Raw genomic sequence first — 22,758 nt, 5'->3', positions numbered from 1 at the left:
GCTGTCACTGGATAGCAGACGGGATGGCCACAGGGACAGGTTCAGACTGTGCTGTCTCTGGATAGCTGACTGGATGGCCAGAGGGACAGGTCTTGACTATGCAGTCTCCGGATAGCTGATGGGACGGCTACAGGGACAGGGACAGGTTAAGGCTGTGGAGTCTCTGGATAACTGACGGGACGGCCAGAGGGGCAGGTTCATACTGTGCCAACAGGATCGCCACAGGGACAGGTTCAGACTGTACAGTCTCTAGATAGCAGACGGGATGGCTACAGGGACAGGTTCAGACTGTACCGACAGGACAGCCACAGGGACATGTTCAGACTGTGCAGTCTCCGAATAGCAGATGGGATGGCCACAGGGACAGGTTTAGACACTGCCGAGAGGATGGCCACAGGGTTTGGTTCAGACTTTGGCAACAGGACGGCAGCAGGGATAGATTAGGCACACTGGTCTCAGGAAACAGTTCAGGTCCCGCTGATGCGGTTTCAGGGTATGGACACCGTCGAAGCAGGGACAGGAACAAGGACTAACTATACTAACTATACTGGTCTAACAGGAAACAGGATAACGTTTCAGCTCTGGCCACACCTGGACCAATGGGCCAATGGACCTCACAACTCACTAGTAGTACACCTCACTAACTAATGATTCACTGTGTTGCTCGGTGACTCCTTGGGTGAGAGGGAGTCTCTTACACAAGATGTCTCCCAGCTATTGGCTGGTAGCCATCTTGCAGCTGTACTACATTTTGATAAATGCCTCTCAGGAACAAGCTGAGGGCATGTAGAATATGCGCTCTGCCCTTTTAAGAACAGTGGAGCATGCATATGCGCGTACTAGGTGCGCCGCTGGGAACTGCGGTGCGCACACCAGAAAGCAGGAGGGACACGCCGGGAGACCACGCCGTGGGGCTGGGCCGGTGAGTAAGCCCAACCATGCAGGGGCACCGGCAGCATTGCTGCCATGTATCATCTGGTCATCGTTGTATGTGTCGTTTAAATTTGGAAAACATTTTTTGCTAATTATTTTAACAGTGAAATTGGCACAGCCAAAAAGATCCCTGATTATACTCCGTGGACAATGCCTATACATCTAGAATCTGCCAACTGCCGAGGGGACGAGAAAGCCTTGCTGCACTGCAGCTATACCAAGGGCAAAAGTTGCAGTAACAGAAAGGTGGCTGCTATTAACTGTTCTCCACCTGAAGGTAAATTTTTAACACTTTTCTATCCTGACAGACAACTATTTTGATATTCTGCTTACCTGAAACCTACTTATAGTGTCACTAATCACCACTACTAATAAGATCTTATTTTTCATTCTTTGAAGAGCAGATTTAAAGCCCCCTCTCCGTCTCGTGGGAGGAAAGGACCGGTTTGAGGGTCGAATTGAAGTATTTTTTAAGGGTCAGTGGGGAACAATTTGCGATGATCACTGGGATGACAAAGATGCTGAAGTTATATGCAGACAAGTAGGCTTTAAGTGAGTACCATCTACTACAACCTGTTGCATTGTGAGTCTAAATGTAGTACAGGAGCCTTGCATTTTCTCTGCTCAACATCAAATAAATACATCTATTTTGTAAAGGTTTAAAAAAGGGGAACAATGGCCACCAAAAATAAATAAAATATATAAGAAGGGGGCTGGAAACAATGTAGCCAAACAATTTTACAGTATATAGCAAAAAAGAATAGAGCCACATTAAATGGAGTCTCTATGCATATTCAGAATATTACAAACAATAATAATTTAATTGAAATATACAGTGGCATGTAAAAGCTTGGGCTACCCTCATCAAAATTACTGCTATTGTGAACAGTTAAAGGGACCTTGTCAGCAGAATTGTGCTGAATAACCTACAGACAGTGGCAGGTTGGTGCTATTATAATGATTACAATGATACCTTGGTTGATGAAATCCGTCTTGTGGTTTTTGTGTAATCTTTATTTTCAGTTTTGAGTTAATGATATGCTTGTGCCGATATAAGGACCCCCCCCCCCCCCCCCCACACACACACACACACACACACACACCCACACACACACAGACCACCCCGGAGCCTATGAAAATACTTTGTATTTTAGGCAATATATAACTATATATATATTTTCATTGCAAAATTACAAAAAGGAAGATGGGCTTATGCAAGAGTTTAAGCACCCTTGGAGATTTCAGATAACTTTGACAAATGTTTCAGACCTTAATTATGGCTTGTTCCCTACTATCGTTAGGAAAGGCCAGGTAATGCAAATTTCTAACCTTGTGCCAAAAAGCAGCACCCATAGATTCTTCTAAGTAGCTGTCTAGCACTCTGAAAAGGAAAATAGTGGAGGCCCACAAAGTGGTAGAAGGCTTTAAGAAGATAGATAAAAAAAATCAAACAATACCACATGATAACTAGCAAATACTTAAGTACAAGTGGAGGCAATAAGTGCTCTCCTTGTTAGGGATGTCAATTTAGATGGACGGCCATGTCTTGGTAGGTTTATAGTTGTGCCATATTCCTTCTATTTTTGGATGAGGGATTGAACAGTGCTACGTTAGATGTTCAGAGCTTGAGCTGTTTTTTATAACCTAACCTTGCTTGACTCTACACCACAACTTTATCCCTGACCTATCTGGTGTGTTCCTTGGTTTTCATGTTGCTGTTTGATCCCTAATGTTCTCAAACAAATCTCTGAGACTTTCACAGAACATCTGCAGTTATACTGAGAATAAATTGCAAACAGGTGGACTACATTCACTAATTGTGTGACTTCTGGAGATAATTGGTCACTCGGTATTTTATTTAGGGGTATCTGACCACAGGGGGCTGAATATAAATGCACATCACAATTTTCAGATTTATAATTTTAAAATAATTAGAAAATTAATGTATCATTTCCTTTACGCTTCACAAATACCTGCTTCTTTGTGTTGGTATATCACATAAAATTCCAATAAAACACATTTAAGTTTGTGGGTCTAGCGTGAAAAAATATGGAAATGATCACGGGATATGAATACTTTTTCAAGGCCCTGTAATATTACATATTGGCCTTAGCCAACCACTTACTACATGGATGGCCAGGTGCTGCCAGAACGAAGGCAGATTACAACTATGGATTTTCTATGATGTCCATATACTTTAATGTAAAATTACTCTAAAAAAATTAGTTTGTCCAAACATTTAAAGGTAACATTATTTCATTTTAGTGGGAAGCCTAAAGCCTGGGTATGGGCTCATTATGGACAAGGCAAAGGTCCCGTATTGCTTGATGAAGTTGAGTGTTTGGGTAATGAGTCTTCATTGGATTTCTGTCAGAAGAACGACTGGGGACATCACAACTGTGACCATATTGAAGATGCTGGAGTTTCCTGTAATCCTTATACAGGTAAGTTAGTTTTGGCTTGATATTAACCATGACAAATAAGAAAGAAGCCTAATTTAAAGTACATTTTCTGTATGTTACAGATGGATCTGTGAGATTATCTGGTGGTCAAAATATTGCTGAAGGACGAGTGGAAGTATTTTATAATGGAGATTGGGGAACCGTATGTGATGATGGCTGGACTGAACGTAATGCACAGGTGGTTTGCAGACATTTAGGCTTCAGGTATTTATAAATCGTAATCAAATAAATAATGAAAGTGGTTGTAGGAAGCGAAACAATTGTCTTCATTGATGAGGACCTATGCAAACTCTATAGAAAGGTGATGTTTGCATTACTACTACTGCATATTACAGTGGGTACGGAAAGTATTCATACGCCATTAAATTTTTCACTCTTTGTTTCATTGCAGTCATTTGGCAAATTCAAAAAAGTTAATTTTTTTTCACATTAATCTACAGACTGCTCCCCATCTTGACTGAAAAAAAACAGAAATGTAGAAATTTTTGCAAATTGAATAAAAATGAAAAACTGAAATATCACATGGTCATAAGTATTCGGACCCTTTGCTCAGACACTCATATTTAAGTCACATGCTGTCCATTTCCTTGTGATCCTCCTTGAGATGGTTCTATTCCTTCATTGGAGTTCAGCTGTGTTTAATTAAACTGATAGGACATGATTTGGAAAGTCACACACCGGTCTATATAAGACCCCACAGCTCACAGCGCATGTCAGACCAAATGAGAATCATGAGGTTAAAGGAACTGGCCAAGGAGCTCAGAGACAGAATTGTGGCAAGGCAGAGCTCTGACCAAGGTTACAACAGAATTTCTGCATTACTCAAGGTTCCAAAGAGCACAGTGGCTTCCATAATCCTTAAATGGAAGAAATTTGGGACCACCAGAAGTCTTCCTAGACCAGGCCGTCCAGCCAAACTGAGCAATCATCGGAGAAAAGCCTTGGTGAGAGAGGTAAAGAAGAATGCCAAGATCACTGTGACTGAGCTCCAGAGATGCAGTAGGGAGATGGGAGAAAGTTCCACAAAGTCAACTATTAGTGATGAACGAGTATACTCATTGCTCGGGTTTTCACGAGTACGCTCGGGTGATCTCCGAGTATTTGTTATTGCTCGGAGATATAGTTTTCATCACCTCAGCAGCATGATTTACGACTGCTAGACAAGCTGAATACACGTGGGAATTCCCTAACAAACAGGCATTCCTCACATGTATTCAGCGTATCTGGCAGCCGTAAATCATGCAACTGAGGGGATGAAAACTATATCTCTGAGCAATAACAAATACTCGGAGATCAACCCGAGCGTGCTCGGGAAAACCCGAGCAACGAGTATACTCGCTCATCACTGTCAACTATCACTGCAGCCCTCCACCAGTCGGGTCTTTATGGCAGAGTGGCCCAATGGAAGCCTCTCCTCAGTGCAAGACACATGAAAGCCCTCATAGAGTTTGCTAAAAAAAACACATGAATGACTCCCAGACTATGAGAAATAAGATTGTCTGGTCTGATGAGATGAAGATAGACCTTTTGGTGATAATTCTAAGCGGTATGTGTGGAGAAAACCAGGCACTGATCATCACCTGCCCAATACAATGCCAACAGTGAAACATGGTGGTGGCAGAATCATGCTATGGGGTGTTTTTCCGCTGCAGGGACAGGACGACTGGTTGTCATTGAAGGAAGCATGAATGTGGCCAAGCACAGAACTGGAGAGGATCTGCAAGTAAGAATGGCAGACGATCCCCAAATCCAGGTGTGAAAAACTTGTTGCATCATTCCCAAGAAGACTCATGGCTGTACTAGCTCAAAAGGGTGCTTCTACTCAATACTGAGCAAAGGGTCTGAATACTTATGACCATGTGATATTTCACTTATTCTTTTTTCATGAATTTGCAAAAATTTCTACATTTCTGGGAGGTTTTTCAGTCAAGATGGGGTGCAGTGTGTACATTAAAGAGACAAAAAATGAACTTTTTTGAATTTACCAAATGGCTGCAAAGAAACAAAAAGTGAAAAATGCAAAGGGGTATGAATCCTTTCCGCACCCACTGTATATTAACCCCTTTCTGACATCGGACGTACTATCCCGTCGAGGTGGGGTGGGCCCCTATGACCACCGACGGGATAGTACGTCCAGCGCGATCGGCGGCGCTCACGGGGGGAGCGCGGCCGATCGCGGCCGGGTGTCAGCTGCTTATTGCAGCTGATATCCGGCACTATGTGCCAGGAGCGGTCACGGACCGCCCCCGGCACATTAACCCCCGGCACACCGCGATCAAACATGATCGCGATGTGCCGGCGGTGCAGGGAAGCATCGCGCAGGGAGGGGGCTCCCTGCGGGCTTCCCTGAGCCCCCCGCAGCAACGCGATGTGATCGCGTTGCTGCGAGGGTCTTACCTCCCTCCCTGCCTGCTCCAGACCTGGATCCAAGATGGCCGCGGATACGGGTCCTGCAGGGAGGGAGGTGGCTTCACAGAGCCTGCTCAGAGCAGGCACTGTGAAGCCTGCAGCACTGTAAGTCAGATCGGTGATCTGACAGAGTGCTGTGCAAACTGTCAGATCACCGATCTGTGATGTCCCCCCCTGGCACAAAGTAAAAAAGTAAAAAAAAATTTTTCCAAATGTGTAAAAAAAAAAAATAAAAAAAAATATTCCTAAATAATGAAAAAAAAAAATATTATTCCCATAAATACATTTTCTTTATCTAAATTTAAAAAAAAAACCAATAAAAGTACATATATTTAGTATCGCCGCGTCCGTAACGGCCCGACCTATAAAACTGGCTCACTAGTTAACCCCTTCAGTAAACACCGTAAGGAAAAGAAAAAAAAACGAGGCAAAAAACAACGCTTTATTATCATACTGCCGAACAAAAAGTGGAATAACACGCGATCAAAAAGACAGATATAAAAAACCATGGTACCGCTGAAAACGTTATCTTGTCCCGCAAAAAAACAAGCCGCAACACAGCATCATCAGCAAAAAAATAAAAAAGTTATAATCCTGAGAATAAAGCGATGCAAAAATAATTATTTTTTCTATAAAATAGTTTTTATCGTATAAAAGCACCAAAACATAAAAAAATGATATAAATATGGTGTCGCTGTAATTGTACTGACCCGAAGAATAAAACTGCTTTATCAATTTTACCAAACACGGAACGGTATAAACGCCTCCCCCAAAAGAAATTCATGAATAGCTGGTTTTTGGTCATTCTGCCTCACAAAAATCGGAATAAAAAGCGATCAAAAAATGTCACATGCCCGAAAATGTTACCAATAAAAACGTCAACTCGTCCCGAAAAAAACAAGATCTCACATGGCTCTGTGGACCAAAATATGGAAAAATTATAGCTCTCAAAATGTGGTAACGCAAAAAATATTTTTTGCAATAAAAAGCGTCTTTCAGTGTGTGACGGCTGCCAATCATAAAAATCCGCTAAAAAACCCACTATAAAAGTAAATCAAACCCCCCTTCATCACCCCCTTAGTTAGGGAAAAATTAAAAAAATGTATTTATTTCCATTTTCCCATTAGGGTTAGGGTTAGGGTTAGGGTTAGGGCTAAGGTTAGGGTTAGGGCTAGGGTTAGGGTTAGGGCTAGGGCTAGGGTTAGGGCTAGGGTTAAGGTTAGGGTTAGGGCTACAGTTTGGGTTGGGGCTAAAGTTACGGTTAGGGTTGGGGCTAAAGTTACAGTTAGGGTTTAGATTACATTTACAGTTGGGAATAGGGTTGGGATTAGGGTTAGGGGTGTGTCGGTTAGAGGTGTGGTTAGGGTTACTGTTGGGATTAGGGTTAGGGGTGTGTTTGGATTAGGGTTTCAGTTATAATTGGGGGGTTTCCACTGTTTAGGCACATCAGGGGCTCTCCAAACGCGACATGGCATCCGATCTCAATTCCAGCCAATTCTGCGTTGAAAAAGTAAAACAGTGCTTCTTCCATTCCGAGCTCTCCCGTGTGCCCAAACAGGGGTTTACCCCAACATATGGGGTATCAGCATACTCAGGACAAATAGGACAACAACTTTTGGGGTCCAATTTCAACTGTTACCCTTGGGAAAATACAAAACTGGGGGCTAAAAATATTTTTTGTGGGAAAAAAAAGATTTTTTATTTTCACGGCTCTGCGTTATAAGCTGTAGTGAAACACTTGGGGGCTCAAAGCTCTCACAACACATCTAGTTGAGTTCCTTAGGGGGTCTAGTTTCCAAAATGGTGTCACTTGTGGGGGGTTTCTACTGTTTAGGTACATTAGGGGCTCTGCAAATGCAATGTGATACCTGCAGACCATTCCATCTAAGTCTGCATTCAAATGGCACTCCTTCCCTTCTGAGCCCTCCCATGCGCCCAAACAGTGGTTCCCCCCACATATGGTGTATTATCGCACTCAGGACAAATTGGGCAACAAATTTTGGGGTCCAATTTCTCTTGTTACTCTCGGGAAAATACAAAACTGGGGGCTAAAAAATAATTTTTGTGGGAAAAATTTTTGTTTTATTTTTACGGCTCTGCATTATAAACTTCTGTGAAGCACTTGGTGGGTCAAAGTGCTCACTGTTATGGCTGGCAATCAGGCAACACAGCGTGCAGTAATCAGCGCACATACAGAGATCTGGCAATAACCAAAAACAATAGGACAAGCTCTGAGACGTGGAATCTCTGTAGACTGCAGTACCTGATCTATCCTCACACAACTATAAGCAGCAGTGGATTGCGCCTAACAACTACCTATGCAACTCGGCACTGCCTGAGGAGCTGACTAGCCTGAAGATAGAAATACAAGCCTGACTTACCTCAGAGAAATACCCCAAAGGAATAGGCAGCCCCCCACATATAATGACTGTTAGCAAGATGAAAAGACAAACGTAGGAATGAAATAGATTCAGCAAAGTGAGGCCCGATATTCTAGACAGAGCGAGGATAGCAAAGAGAACTATGCAGTCTACCAAAAACCCTAAAACGAAAACCACGCAAAGGGGCAAAAAGACCCACCGTGCCGAACTAACAGCACGGCGGTGCACCCCTTTGCTTCTCAGAGCTTCCAGCAAAAGTTAATAGCAAGCTGGACAGAAAAAACAGAAAACAAACTAGAAGCACTTATCTAGCAGAGCAGCAGGCCCAAGGAAAGATGCAGTAGCTCAGATCCAACACTGGAACATTGACAAGGAGCAAGGAAGACAGACTCAGGTGGAGCTAAATAGCAAGGCAGCCAACGAGCTCACCAAAACACCTGAGGGAGGAAGCCCAGAGACTGCAATACCACTTGTGACCACAGAAGTGAACTCAGCCACAGAATTCACAACAGTACCCCCCCCTTGAGGAGGGGTCACCGAACCCTCACCAGAACCCCCAGGCCGACCAGGATGAGCCACATGAAAGGCACGAACAAGATCTGGGGCATGGACATCAGAGGCAAAAACCCAGGAATTATCTTCCTGAGCATAACCCTTCCATTTGACCAGATACTGGAGTTTCCGTCTAGAGACACGAGAATCCAAAATCTTCTCCACAATATACTCCAATTCCCCCTCCACCAAAACAGGGGCAGGAGGCTCCACAGATGGAACCATAGGTGCCACGTATCTCCTCAACAACGACCTATGGAATACATTATGTATGGAAAAGGAGTCTGGGAGGGTCAGACGAAAAGACACCGGATTGAGAATCTCAGAAATCCTATACGGACCAATAAAACGAGGTTTAAATTTAGGAGAGGAAACCTTCATAGGAATATGACGAGAAGATAACCAAACCAGATCCCCAACACGAAGTCGGGGTCCCACACGGCGTCTGCGATTAGCGAAAAGCTGAGCCTTCTCCTGGGACAAGGTCAAATTGTCCACCACCTGAGTCCAGATCTGCTGCAACCTGTCCACCACAGAATCCACACCAGGACAGTCCGAAGACTCAACCTGTCCTGAAGAGAAACGAGGATGGAACCCAGAATTGCAGAAAAATGGAGAGACCAAGGTAGCCGAGCTGGCCCGATTATTAAGGGCGAACTCAGCCAACGGCAAAAATGACACCCAATCATCCTGGTCAGCGGAAACAAAACATCTCAGATATGTTTCCAAGGTCTGATTGGTTCGTTCGGTCTGGCCATTAGTCTGAGGATGGAAGGCCGAGGAGAAAGATAGGTCAATGCCCATCCTACCACAAAAGGCTCGCCAGAACCTCGAGACAAACTGGGAACCTCTGTCAGAAACAATATTCTCAGGAATGCCATGTAAACGAACCACATGCTGGAAGAACAAAGGCACCAAATCAGAGGAGGAAGGCAATTTAACCAAGGGCACCAGATGGACCATTTTAGAAAAGCGATCACAGACCACCCAAATGACCGACATTTTTTGAGAAACGGGAAGGTCAGAAATGAAATCCATCGAAATATGTGTCCAAGGCCTCTTCGGGACCGGCAAGGGCAAAAGCAACCCACTGGCACGTGAACAGCAGGGCTTAGCCCTAGCACAAATTCCACAGGACTGCACAAAAGCACGCACATCCCGTGACAGAGATGGCCACCAGAAGGATCTAGCAACCAACTCCCTGGTACCAAAGATTCCTGGATGACCGGCCAGCACCGAACAATGAAGTTCAGAGATAACTTTACTAGTCCACCTATCAGGGACGAACAGTTTCTCGGCCGGACAACGATCAGGTTTATTAGCCTGAAATTTCTGCAACACTCTCCGCAAATCAGGGGAGATGGCAGACACAATGACTCCTTCCTTGAGGATACTGAAACTTAACAGTGATCTTATTAAGAAGGCGGTAATCAATACACGGTCTTAGCGAACCATCCTTCTTGGCTACAAAAAAGAACCCTGCTCCCAATGGTGACGACGATGGGCGAATATGTCCCTTCTCCAGGGACTCCTTCACATAACTGCGCATAGCGGTGTGTTCAGGTACGGACAAATTAAATAAACGACCCTTAGGGAATTTACTACCAGGAATCAAATCGATAGCACAATCACAATTCCTATGCGGAGGTAGGGCATCAGACTTGGACTCTTCAAATACATCCTGAAAGTCCGACAAGAACTCTGGGATGTCAGAAGGAATGGATGACGAAATAGACAAAAATGGAACATCACCATGTACTCCCTGACAACCCCAGCTGGTTACCGACATAGAGTTCCAATCCAATACTGGATTATGGGTTTGTAGCCATGGCAACCCCAACACGACCACATCATGCAAATTATGCAGTACCAGAAAGCGAATAACTTCCTGATGTGCAGGAGCCATGCACATGGTCAGCTGGGCCCAGTACTGAGGCTTATTCTTGGCCAAAGGTGTAGCATCAATTCCTCTCAACGGAATAGGACACCGCAAAGGCTCCAAGAAAAATCCACAACGTTTAGCATAATCCAAATCCATCAGATTCAGGGCAGCGCCTGAATCCACAAACGCCATGACAGAATACGATGACAAAGAGCACATTAAGGTAATGGACAAAAGGAATTTGGACTGTACAGTACCAATAACGGCAGAGCTATCGAACCGCCTAGTGCGTTTAGGACAATTAGAAATAGCATGAGTAGAATCACCACAATAGAAACACAGTCTGTTCAGACGTCTGTGTTCTTGCCGTTCTACTTTAGTCATAGTCCTGTCGCACTGCATAGGCTCAGGTTTACTCTCAGACAATACCGCCAGATGGTGCACAGATTTACGCTCGTGCAAGCGACGACCGATCTGAATGGCCAAGGACATGGACTCATTCAAACCAGCAGGCATAGGAAATCCCACCATTACATCCTTAAGAGCTTCAGAGAGACCCTTTCTGAACAAAGCCGCTAGTGCAGATTCATTCCAAAGAGTGAGTACTGACCACTTTCTAAATTTCTGACAATATACTTCTATATCATCCTGACCCTGGCATAAAGCCAGCAGATTTTTCTCAGCCTGATCCACTGAATTAGGCTCATCGTAAAGCAATCCGAGCGCCAGGAAAAACGCATCGACACTACTCAATGCAGGGTCTCCTGGCGCAAGAGAAAACGCCCAGTCCTGTGGGTCGCCGCGCAAAAAAGAAATAATAATCAAAACCTGTTGAATAGGATTACCAGAAGAATGAGGTTTCAAGGCCAAAAATAGCTTACAATTATTTCTGAAGCTCAGGAACTTAGTTCTGTCACCAAAAAACAAATCAGGAATCGGAATTCTTGGTTCTAGCATCGATTTCTGATCAATAGTATCTTGAATCTTTTGTACATTTACAACGAGATTATCCATTGAGGAGCACAGAGCCTGAATATCCATGTCCACAGCTGTGTCCTGAAGCACTCTAATGTCTAGGGGAAAAAAAAGACTGAAGACAGAGCTAAGAAAAAAAAATGATGTCAGGATTTCTTTTTTCCCTCTATTGGGAATCATTGGTGAGGGCTCCTTGTACTGTTATGGCTGGCAATCAGGCAACACAGCGTGCAGTAATCAGCGCACATACAGAGATCTGGCAATAACCAAAAACAATAGGACAAGCTCTGAGACGTGGAATCTCTGTAGACTGCAGTACCTGATCTATCCTCACACAACTATAAGCAGCAGTGGATTGCGCCTAACAACTACCTATGCAACTCGGCACTGCCTGAGGAGCTGACTAGCCTGAAGATAGAAATACAAGCCTGACTTACCTCAGAGAAATACCCCAAAGGAATAGGCAGCCCCCCACATATAATGACTGTTAGCAAGATGAAAAGACAAACGTAGGAATGAAATAGATTCAGCAAAGTGAGGCCCGATATTCTAGACAGAGCGAGGATAGCAAAGAGAACTATGCAGTCTACCAAAAACCCTAAAACGAAAACCACGCAAAGGGGCAAAAAGACCCACCGTGCCGAACTAACAGCACGGCGGTGCACCCCTTTGCTTCTCAGAGCTTCCAGCAAAAGTTAATAGCAAGCTGGACAGAAAAAACAGAAAACAAACTAGAAGCACTTATCTAGCAGAGCAGCAGGCCCAAGGAAAGATGCAGTAGCTCAGATCCAACACTGGAACATTGACAAGGAGCAAGGAAGACAGACTCAGGTGGAGCTAAATAGCAAGGCAGCCAACGAGCTCACCAAAACACCTGAGGGAGGAAGCCCAGAGACTGCAATACCACTTGTGACCACAGAAGTGAACTCAGCCACAGAATTCACAACAGCTCACCACACCTCTAGATAAGTTCCTTAGGGGGTCTACTTTCCAAAATGGTGTCACTTGTGGGGGGTTTCAATGTTTAGGCACATCTGTGGCTCTCCAAACGCAACATGGCGTCCCATCTCAATTCCTGTCAATTTTGCATTGAAAAGTCAAACGGCGCTCCTTCCCTTCCGAGCTCTCCCATCCGCCCAAACAGTGGTTTACCCCCACATATGGGGTATCAGCGTACTCAGGACAAATTGTACAACAACTTTTGGGGTCCAATTTCTTCTCTTACCCTTGGGAAAATAAAAAATTGGGGGCGAAAAGATAATTTTTGTGAAAAAATATGATTTTTTATTTTTACAGTTCTACATTATAAACTTCTGTGAAGCACTTGGTGGGTCAAAGTGCTCACCACACCTCTAGATAAGTTCCTTAGGGGGTCTACTTTCCAAAATGGTGTCACTTGTGGGGGGTTTCAATGTTTAGGCACATAAGGGGCTCTCCAAACGAAACATGGCGTCACATCTCAATTCCAGTCAATTTTGCATTGAAAAGTCAAATGGCGCTCCTTTGCTTCCGAGCTCTGCCATGTGCCCAAACAGTGGTTTACCCCCACATGTGGGGTATTGGCGTACTCAGGACAAATTGTACAACAATGTTTGGGGTCCATTTTCTCCTGTTACCCTTGGTAAAATAAAACAAATTGGAGCTGAATTAAATTTTTTGTGAAAAAAAGTTAAATGTTCATTTTTATTTAAACATTCCAAAAATTCCTGTGAAGCACCAGAAGGGTTAATAAACTTCTTGAATATGGTTTTGAGCACCTTAAGGGGTGTAGTTTTTAGAATGGTGTCACACTTGGGTATTTTCTATCATATAGACCCCTCAAAATGACTTCAAATGAGATGTGGTCCCTAAAAAAAAAATGGTGTTGTAGAAATGAGAAATTGCTGGTCAACTTTTCACCCTTATAACTCCCTAACAAAAAAAAATTTTGGTTCCAAAATTGTGCTGATGTAAAGTAGACATGTGGGAAATGTTACTTATTAAGTATTTTGTGTGACATATCTCTTTGATTTAATTGCATAAAAATTCAAAGTTGGAAAATTGCGAAATTTTCATAATTTTCGCCAAATTTCCGTTTTTTTTCACAAAAAAACGCAGGTACTATCAAAGAATTTTTACCATTGTCATGAAGTACAATATGTCACGAGAAAACAATGTCAGAATCACTGGGATCCGTTGAAGCGTTCCAGAGTTATAACCTCATAAAGGGACAGTGGTCAGAATTGTAAAAATTGGCCCGGTCATTAACGTGCAAACCACCCTTGGGGGTAAAGGGGTTAAGGGCAGCAAAGTGGCTCAGTGATTAGCAGCGGTGCAGCGCTGGGATCCTGGGTTAAAATCCCACCAAGGACAAGATCTGCAAGGAGACTTTCCTCCTGTTTGTGTGAGTTTCCTCCAGGTTCCCTGGTTTCCTCCCACACTCTAGAGATACACCGATATGGAATTTAGATTGTGAGCCGCGATGGAGAGAGTAATGATAATGTACACACGTGGTCAAAATTGTTTGTACCCCTCGTTTAATGATAGAAAAACCCACAATGGTCACAGAAATAACTTAAATCTGACAAAGGTAATAATAAATTAAAAATCTATGAAAATGAAGAAATGAAAGTCAGATATTGCTTTTCACCCATGCATCCACAGAATTTTTAAAAAATATAACTCATGAAATAGGCCTGGACAGAAATGATGGAACCCTTAAAGGGACTCTGTCACCTGAATTTGGAGGGAACAATCTTCAGCCATAGGGGCGGGGTTTTCGGGTGTTTGATTCACCCTTTCCTTACCCGCTGGCTGCATGCTGGCTGCAATATTGGATTGAAGTTCATTATCTGTCCTCCATAGTACATGCCTGCACAAGGCAATCTTGCCTTGCGCAGGCGTGTACTGTGGAGGACAGAGAATGAACTTCAATCCAATATTGCAGCCAGCATGCAGCCAGCAGGTAAGGAAGGGGTGAATCAAACACCCGAAAACCCCGCCCCTATGGCTGAAGATTGTTCCCTCCAAATTCAGGTGACAGAGTCTCTTTAACTTAATATTTTGTTGTACAACCTTTTGAGGCAATCACTGCAATCAAACAATTCCTGTAACTGTCAATGAGACTTCTGCACCTCTCGACAGGTATTTTGGCCGACTCCTCAAGAGCAACCTGCTCCAGTTGTCTCGTGTTTTAAGGTTGCCTTTTCCAGATGGCATGTTTCAGCTCTTTCCAAAGATGCTCAGTAGGATTTAGGTCAGGGCTCATAGAAGGCCACTTCAGAATAGTCTAATGTTTCCTCTTAGCCATTCTTGGGTGTTTTAGCTGCGTGTTTTGGTTCATTATCCTGTTGCAAGACTCATGACCTACCACTGAGACCAAGCTTTCTGACACTGGGCAGCACATTTCTCTCTAGAATGCCTTCATAGTCTTGGGATTTCATTGTACCCTGCACAGATTCTAGACACCCTGTACCAGATGCAGCAAAGCAGCCCCAGAACATAACCAAGCCTCCTCCATGTTTCACAGTAAGGACTGTGTTCTTTTCTTGATATGCTTCATTTTTCTGTCTGTAAACATAGAGCTACTGTGCCTTGCCAAAAAGTTCCATTTTTGTCTCACCTGTCCATAGGACATTCAGCCAGAAGCTTTGTGGCTTGTCAACATGTAGTTTGGCAAATTCCAGTCAGGCTTTTTTTATTATTTTATTCATCTATGGTGTCCTCCTTGGTTGTCTCCCATGAAGTCCACTTTGGCTCATACAGCGACGGATGGTACGATCTGACACTGATGTTCCTTGAGCTTCAAGTTCACCTTTAATATGTTTAGAAGTTTTTCTGGACTCTTTTGTTAGCATTTGTATTATCCATCTCTTTGATTTGTCATCAATTTTCCTCCTGCTGCCATGTTCAGGGAGGTTGGGTGCAGTCCCATGGATCTTACATTTCTGAATAATATGTACAACTGTAGTCACAGGAACATCAAGCTGCTTGGAGATAGTCTTATAACTTTTACCTTTAACATGTTTGTCTATAATTTTCTTTCTAATCTCCTGAGACAACTCTTTCCTTCACTTCCTCTGGTCCATGTTGAGTGTGATACACACCATGTCACCAAACAGCACAATGAGTATCAATAGCCCTATATACAGACCCACTCACTGATTCCAAGATTGTAGACACCTGTGAAGCTAGTTAGTGGACACACCTTGATTTAACATGTCCCTTTTGTCACATTTTTTTCAGGGGTACCATCATTTCTGTCCAATCCTATTTCATGAATTTAATTTCTTTAAAAATTCTGTGGAAGCATGGTTGAAAAGCAATGTCTGACTTTCATTTGTTCACTTTCATAGATTTTTTTATTTATTATTACCTTTGTCAGATTCAAGTTATTTCTGTGACCATTGTGAGTGTTTCTGTCATTCTGTCAACAATTTTGACCATGTGTGTATGTAAAGCGCTGCAGAATATGATAGAGCTATATAAGTAATGCGTAATAACTACATTATAATACCACCCAAGCTGCCATCAAAAGTACAAAAAAATCCTCTTCATTCTCAAGGAGGTATATCCAGACAGGATCAACAGAAGCGCAATACATACAGTATTGCCTACCCTCTGTCCACTAAATACACATTAGAGATATTGTCTTGTCCCAAAATGTTTGACCTTGTCACAACTTCATTAATGATAATCATAGTAACATCCTCTCTACTTTCCCTAATACTGTTAAAAGGCTTTTACCATCTGGTCAAGATCTTTTAGTTTTTATCATGGGCTCTAGAGTTTCACTGATCCATACACACATCCATTTTAATAACAGATCCATGTGTCCGAGCCATGATGCTCTAAGAATGTCCGATTTTGACCAGTTTTGTCAATCAGACTTGGTCAATAAAGTCTATGGAGATCCATCAAAAACAGAAAAAAAAGAAGACATTCTTTTAACTTCAGTGTTCCATCTGTGTTTTTTTTTCCAGGGGCTCCTCCAGTTTGGCTACAAAAGCAGAGTTTGGACCTGGAAATGGGTTGATATTTCTGGATGATGTGGCTTGCACAGGCACGGAGCGCTCTCTAGTGGAATGTTCACATAGTATCTGGGGTCAGCATGACTGCTCTCATTCTGAAGACGTGGGCATCCGGTGCTCAAATGACAGCAATGACATAGTTGAACCCCCTCCTGGTAAATATCATTATTGTTCTACATCAATCAGCTGCACAATATAGAGTTTCTTACTTATAGAACATACAGTGCCTTGTGAAAGTATTTGGCCCCCTGGAACTTTTCAACCTTTTCCCACATATCATGCTTCAAACATAAAGATACCAAATGTAAATTTTTTGTGAAGAATCAACAACAAGTTGAACACAATTGTGAAGTTGAACGAAATTTATTGGTTATTTAAAATTTTGGGGAAATTCAAAAACTGAAAAGTGGGGCGTGCAATATTATTTGGCCCCTTTAACTTAATACTTTGTTGCCCCACATTTTGCTGCAATTACAGCTGCAAGTCGCTTGGGGTATGTCTCTATCAGTTTTGCACATCGAGAGACTGAAATTCTTGCCCCTTACTTCCTTGGCAAACAGCTCGAGCTCAGTGAGGTTTGATGGAGATCGTTTCTGAACAGCAGTTTTCAGCTCTCGATTATATTCTCGATTGGATTGAGGTCTGGACTTTGACTTGGCCATTCTAACACCTGGATACGTTTATTTGTGAGCCATTCCATTGTAGATTTTGCTTTATATTTGGGATCATTATCTTGTTGTCTTGTTGGAAGACAAATCTCCATCCCAGTCTCAGGTCTTTTGCAGACTCCAACAGGTTTTCTTCAAGAATGGTCCTGTATTTGGCTCCATCCATCTTCCCATCAATTTTAACCATCTTCCCTGTCCCTGCTGAAGAAAAGCAGGCCCAAACCATGATGCTGCCATCACCATGTTTGACAGTGGGGATGGTGTGTTAAGGGTGATGAGCTGTGTTGCCTTTACGCCAAACATATTGGTTGGCATTGTTGCCAAAAAGTTCGATTTTGGTTTCCTCTGACCAGAGCACCTTCTTCCACATGTTTGGTGTGTCTCCCAGGTGGCTTGTTGCAAACTTTGAACGACACTTTTTAGGGATATCTTTGAGAAATTACTTTCTTCTTGCCACTCTTCCATAAAGGCCAGATTTGTGCAGTGTACGACTGATTGTTGTCATATGGACAGACTGTCCCACCTCAGCTGTAGATCTCTGCAGTTTATCCAGAGTGATCATGGACCTCTTGGCTGCATCTCTGATCAGTCTTCTCCTTGTTTGAGATCAAAGTTTAGAGGGACGGCCGGGTCTTGGTAGATTTGCAGTGGTATGATACTCCTTCCATTTCAATATGATCGCTTCCACAGTGCTCCTTGGGATATTTAAAGTTTTGGAAATCATATTGTATCCAAATCCAGCTTTCAACTTCTCCACAACAGTATCAAGGACCTGCTTGTTGTGTTCCTTGGTCTTCATGATGCTCTCTGTGCTTCAAACAGAACCCTGAGACTATCACAGAGCAGGTGCATTTATACAGAAAATTTAAAATAACCAATAAATTTCGTTCAACTTCACAATTGTGTTCCACTTGTTGTTGATTCTTCACCAAAAATTGGTATCTTTATATTTGAAGCATGATATATGGGAAAAGGTTGAAAATTTCCAGGGGCCGAATACTTTCGCAAGTCACTGTACGAGTTACATTGCCCTGGTATTCATAATTTGTTGAGGGATCTTAATTGTTTCCAGTCTTTTTTCCTTATAGCTTTGGTGGATTCTGGATTAGTTGGATTGCCGTTCACTATTTTATTAGTTATAACATTAATAATATTGTATTCCGAAGACTCAATAGAGAAATTATATACATTTATATGGTATGTTTGGTTTGGTTGAAAACAATTATCGAGGAGTAATGGCAACATCTACAACATATACCAAATGATGATGATGATTATTATTATTAATAATAATCAATATTGTCATAATTAGTAAAATTCCATTAACATAGTACCCGATGGTCCCAAAACGTAGGTAATCCTATAGGATAAAAAGATGCCTGTTGGATTAGCTGGATTTTACATGATAGTCTGATACTTGATAATTGACAGTGATGGCTTCATTTAGCTTCCATCGCTTGCACGAGAGAGGTAAAAAGTGTGATTCTAAGAATCAGTCTTAGTGGAGAAAGGAAACGTAAAGGATGGCTAGATAGATAGATGCCAGGTTATCAATATGTTTTTGTTGAAAAGAGTCACTCAGGAGAACCATAATATATGGACCAATAGATTTTTATACGGCTGTTTACAGATTTATACAACATGGATTTATATTCTGGTCGTGTGCATGAGACTGATACGAAAAATACAGTACAGTTCTGCTTTTCTTACTCTGTACAGATTTACAAATATCCCTATAGTACTTTCATGTGATACTGTATTTGTTTAGTATGAATTCTGTATTTGGTATGATTTCTTAGGATTTTCTTATATTGCATTTGTACAGTATGAAATCATGAGGCTGTTGGTATACATGTAGTTTAGTAATTTTAAAAAATTAAAATATTTTCCCTAGGTATATGGAGGACACATAAGAAGTCTGTGGGAAATATGAAGCTCAGTGTGCTTCCATGTACTATTCTAGGCTCATAGAGATATGGTATAAATTCATATCATGCTATTAGTACAACACAAATACTGTCTTATGTATAGGTCATAAAGACATTTATATCTGATGACATTTTCAGGACCTCTTGTTCGGCTGGTGGATGGGGAGAGTACTAAGGAAGGCCGAGTGGAGGTATTCCTGAATGGAGAGTGGGGCAGTGTGTGTGACGATGGCTGGACTGACAACGATGCTGTTGTTGTTTGTCGTCAGCTAGGACACAGGTCAGTGCTTCCTTCTTATGTTTTATGATATTTTCTTCTAATTTTTTATATAGTTCTCCAGTAATTCCAGCACAATTGTATGTTTGCAACACCATTTCTAACACTTTTCTATCTACGCTGAACCTATAGTACTGTTTTTACTGTTTTACTCTTAGCCTTTTTGGTTCACAAATCCAATTTCAAAATGATTGACAATACAGGAAGAAGTTAGTGAGTGTTGTATGTGTTTAGTAGCTGCAGATCAGATGAACGAGCCTAAAGGTACCTTCACACTCAGCGACGCTGCAGCGATACCAACAACGATGTCGATCGCTGCAGCGTCGCTGTTTGGTCGCTGGAGAGCTGTCACACAGACAGCTCTCCAGCGACCAACGATGCCGGTAACCAGGGTAAACATCGGGTTACTAAGCGCAGGGCCGCGCTTAGTAACCCGATGTTTACCCTGGTTACCATCGTAAAAGTAAAAAAAACAAACACTACATACTTACCTTCCGCTGTCTGTCCCCCGGCGCTGTGCTTTCCTGCACTGACTGTGAGCACAACGGCCGGAAAGCACAGCGGTGACGTCACCGCTGTGCTTTCCGGCCGGCGCTCACAGCCAGTGCAGAGAAGCACAGCGGGGGACAGACAGCGGAAAGTAAGTATGTAGTGTTTGTTTTTTTTTACTTTTACGCTGGTAACCAGGGTAAACATCAGGTTACTAAGTGCGGCCCTGCGCTTAGTAACCCGATGTTTACCCTGGTTACCAGTGAAGACATCGCTGAATCGGCGTCACACACGCCGATTCAGCGATGTCTGCAGGGAGTCCAGCGACGAAATAAAGTGCTGGACTTTCTGCAGCGACCAGCGATGGCACAGCAGGATCCTGATCGCTGCTGCCTGTCAAACTCAACGATATCGCTAGCCAGGATGCTGCAACGTCACGGATCGCTAGCGATATCGTTCAGTGTGAAGGTACCTTAAGGCAAGAGTAGCCAAAATAACTGAGTCAGCAATTGAAGAACAGAACCAGGTTCAGAATAAGAAGGCAATACCGTAGAAAGAGGGGGCAGATACCAGGGAGTCAGTCCAAAGCAAAGTATGACCAGCTAGAGTCAAGGTCAGGAGGGTGTGACAAAACACTCTGGGATCGCCTTTGCTGGGGTCAAAGGACACGTGGTTTGTGCATTGAATCTGAGGCGTACAGCAGGTTTCTGAGCAGGCTGACCTCAGGTCAGATTTATTAACGTGAAAGCAACACAAAAAACAAAACATAAAAATAAACCCTAGCCTGTCCGGCACTAACTAAACAAATACGTTGCTATCTCAACAACTCGGGGGGCTTCTCCCACCCAGCTAACATCATACAGATCTTGAGCAGAGCTCTTCACTCACGTTTGTCTCACACAGGCAGGCAATCTGTGTGCCCCAGGCAGACACTGGAAACACCCAGCTGGTCATCTTTTATTCCGGCAATCATTAACCCATTAGCACCCTCAAGATACTGAGTGGCCTAATTCACATAGGACAAACACCTGGGCGAGATATACCTGCCTCCATCTACCACACCAGCATGAGTCTTACATATCCCCCCCCCTTGCTCAGACCACTCCGGTCGAGCAAGAACACTTTTGAAACAGTGCACTCGGGATAGGGCATCGGCGTTCCCCATCTGCACCCCAGGTCGGTGCTCCACCGTAAAAGAGTAAGCCTGCAGGGCAAGGAACCACCTGGTTACCCGACTATTACGGTCCTTGTGGAGGTGCATCCACTTGAGAGGGGCATGGTCTGTGACCAGCCTAAACTTCCTACCAGCCAGGTAATACTTGAGGGAGTCGAGAGCCCATTTAATGGCTAGGCACTCTTTTTCAACCACGGCATATCTCTGCTCATGTACATTCAGTTTCCGACTGAGATAGAGGACCGGGTGTTCGACTCCGTCCCTCACCTGGGAAAGTACAGCTCCGACACCAGTATCAGAGGCATCAGTTTGTACCACAAACTCGCTGCTGAAATCAGGAGTCACTAGTACGGGCTGAGAGCACAAAGCCCGTTTCAGGCTGTGGAAGGCCTCTTCAGCAGCTGAGGTCCATTTTACTATGACGGAACCCTTCCCCTTGGTAAGATCCGTCAAGGGAGTAGCCATGGCTGCAAAATTGGGTATGAACCGGCGATAATAGCCGGCAATCCCCAGGAAAGCCTGCACTTGTTTCTTGTTCACTGGTTGTGGCCAGCCCTGAATTGCCTGTATTTTGTCGATCTGGGGTTTAACCACTCCTCGGCCAATCACGTAGCCCAAGTATCGGGCTTCTTCAAGCCCGATGTGGCATTTCTTGGGGTTTGCCGTTAAACCTGCATCTCGCAGGTCATCAATCACGGCTTGTACCTTCTGGAGATGAGTTTCCCAGTCCATGCTGTAAATTACGATGTCATCCAGGTAGGCAGAAGCGTACTGTCTGTGAGGCCTCAAGACTCGATCCATCAATCTCTGGAACGTTGCGGGAGCTCCGTGAAGTCCAAACGGCATATAGACATACTGGAACAGACCTTCCGATGTAGCAAATGCCGTCTTCTCTCTGGCCGCCTCGGCCAGAGGAATCTGCCAGTACCCCTTTGTTAAATCCAGGGTCGTAATGTATCGGGCTTTACCAAGCCGGTCGATCAACTCATCGACCCGGGGCATAGGGTACGCATCAAATTTAGAAACTGCATTCAGTTTCCTAAAGTCATTACAAAACCGGATGGAGCCATCCGGTTTAGGTATCAACACAATTGGACTGGACCAGGCGCTGTGTGACTCCTCAATGACTCCTAAGTCCAACATTGCCATCACTTCCCGGGAGACGGCTTCACGGCGGGCTTCCGGAATCCGGTAGGGCTTCACATGAACAGTGACGCCAGGCTCTGTGACAATCTCATGTTTCACCAACTTCGTCCGGCCAGGTTTTTCGGAGAAAAACTGTCGGTTCTGTAACAAAAATTGCTTAACCTCAGATTTTTGTCGTTCTGAGAGAGTCTCAGCAACCTGCACCTCTGGTACAGTAGGTGAACAAACCGGACGGGGCAGATCCGCCGTTAGGGCAGAGCGGTCTTTCCAGGATTTTATCAGATTCACATGATAAATCTGTTCCGGTTTTCTCTTACCCGGCTGGTACACTTTATAGTTCACTTCACCAACTCTTTCTCGGACCTCAAATGGGCCCTGCCATTTCGCCAGGAATTTACTATCCACCGTAGGGATTAGGACCAACACCCTATCGCCGGGTGCAAATGTACGGACCTTAGCGCCTCTATCATAAC

The 22,758-nt window shown here is 43.5% G+C and overlaps 1 protein-coding gene across 1 annotated transcript in view; it reads left to right on the top strand.

The window, feature by feature from the left end:
* LOC138665626 (neurotrypsin-like) overlaps positions 1-22,758 on the top strand; it is a 98,074-nt gene that overhangs the window by 42,409 nt on the left and 32,907 nt on the right. Inside the window, exons 5-10 of the mRNA XM_069753276.1 lie at positions 1,038-1,210; positions 1,338-1,485; positions 3,199-3,377; positions 3,458-3,599; positions 16,556-16,758; positions 19,338-19,479. Of these exons, the coding sequence (XP_069609377.1) occupies positions 1,038-1,210; positions 1,338-1,485; positions 3,199-3,377; positions 3,458-3,599; positions 16,556-16,758; positions 19,338-19,479 (987 nt within the window). The remainder of the gene's footprint in view (positions 1-1,037; positions 1,211-1,337; positions 1,486-3,198; positions 3,378-3,457; positions 3,600-16,555; positions 16,759-19,337; positions 19,480-22,758) is intronic.

The sequence above is a fragment of the Ranitomeya imitator genome, chromosome 2 (genome assembly GCF_032444005.1).
Source record: "Ranitomeya imitator isolate aRanImi1 chromosome 2, aRanImi1.pri, whole genome shotgun sequence".
Lineage (NCBI taxonomy): Eukaryota > Metazoa > Chordata > Amphibia > Anura > Dendrobatidae > Ranitomeya > Ranitomeya imitator.
The sequence above is the reverse complement of the archived record's forward strand: the minus strand, read 5'-3'. Positions and strand labels throughout refer to the sequence as shown.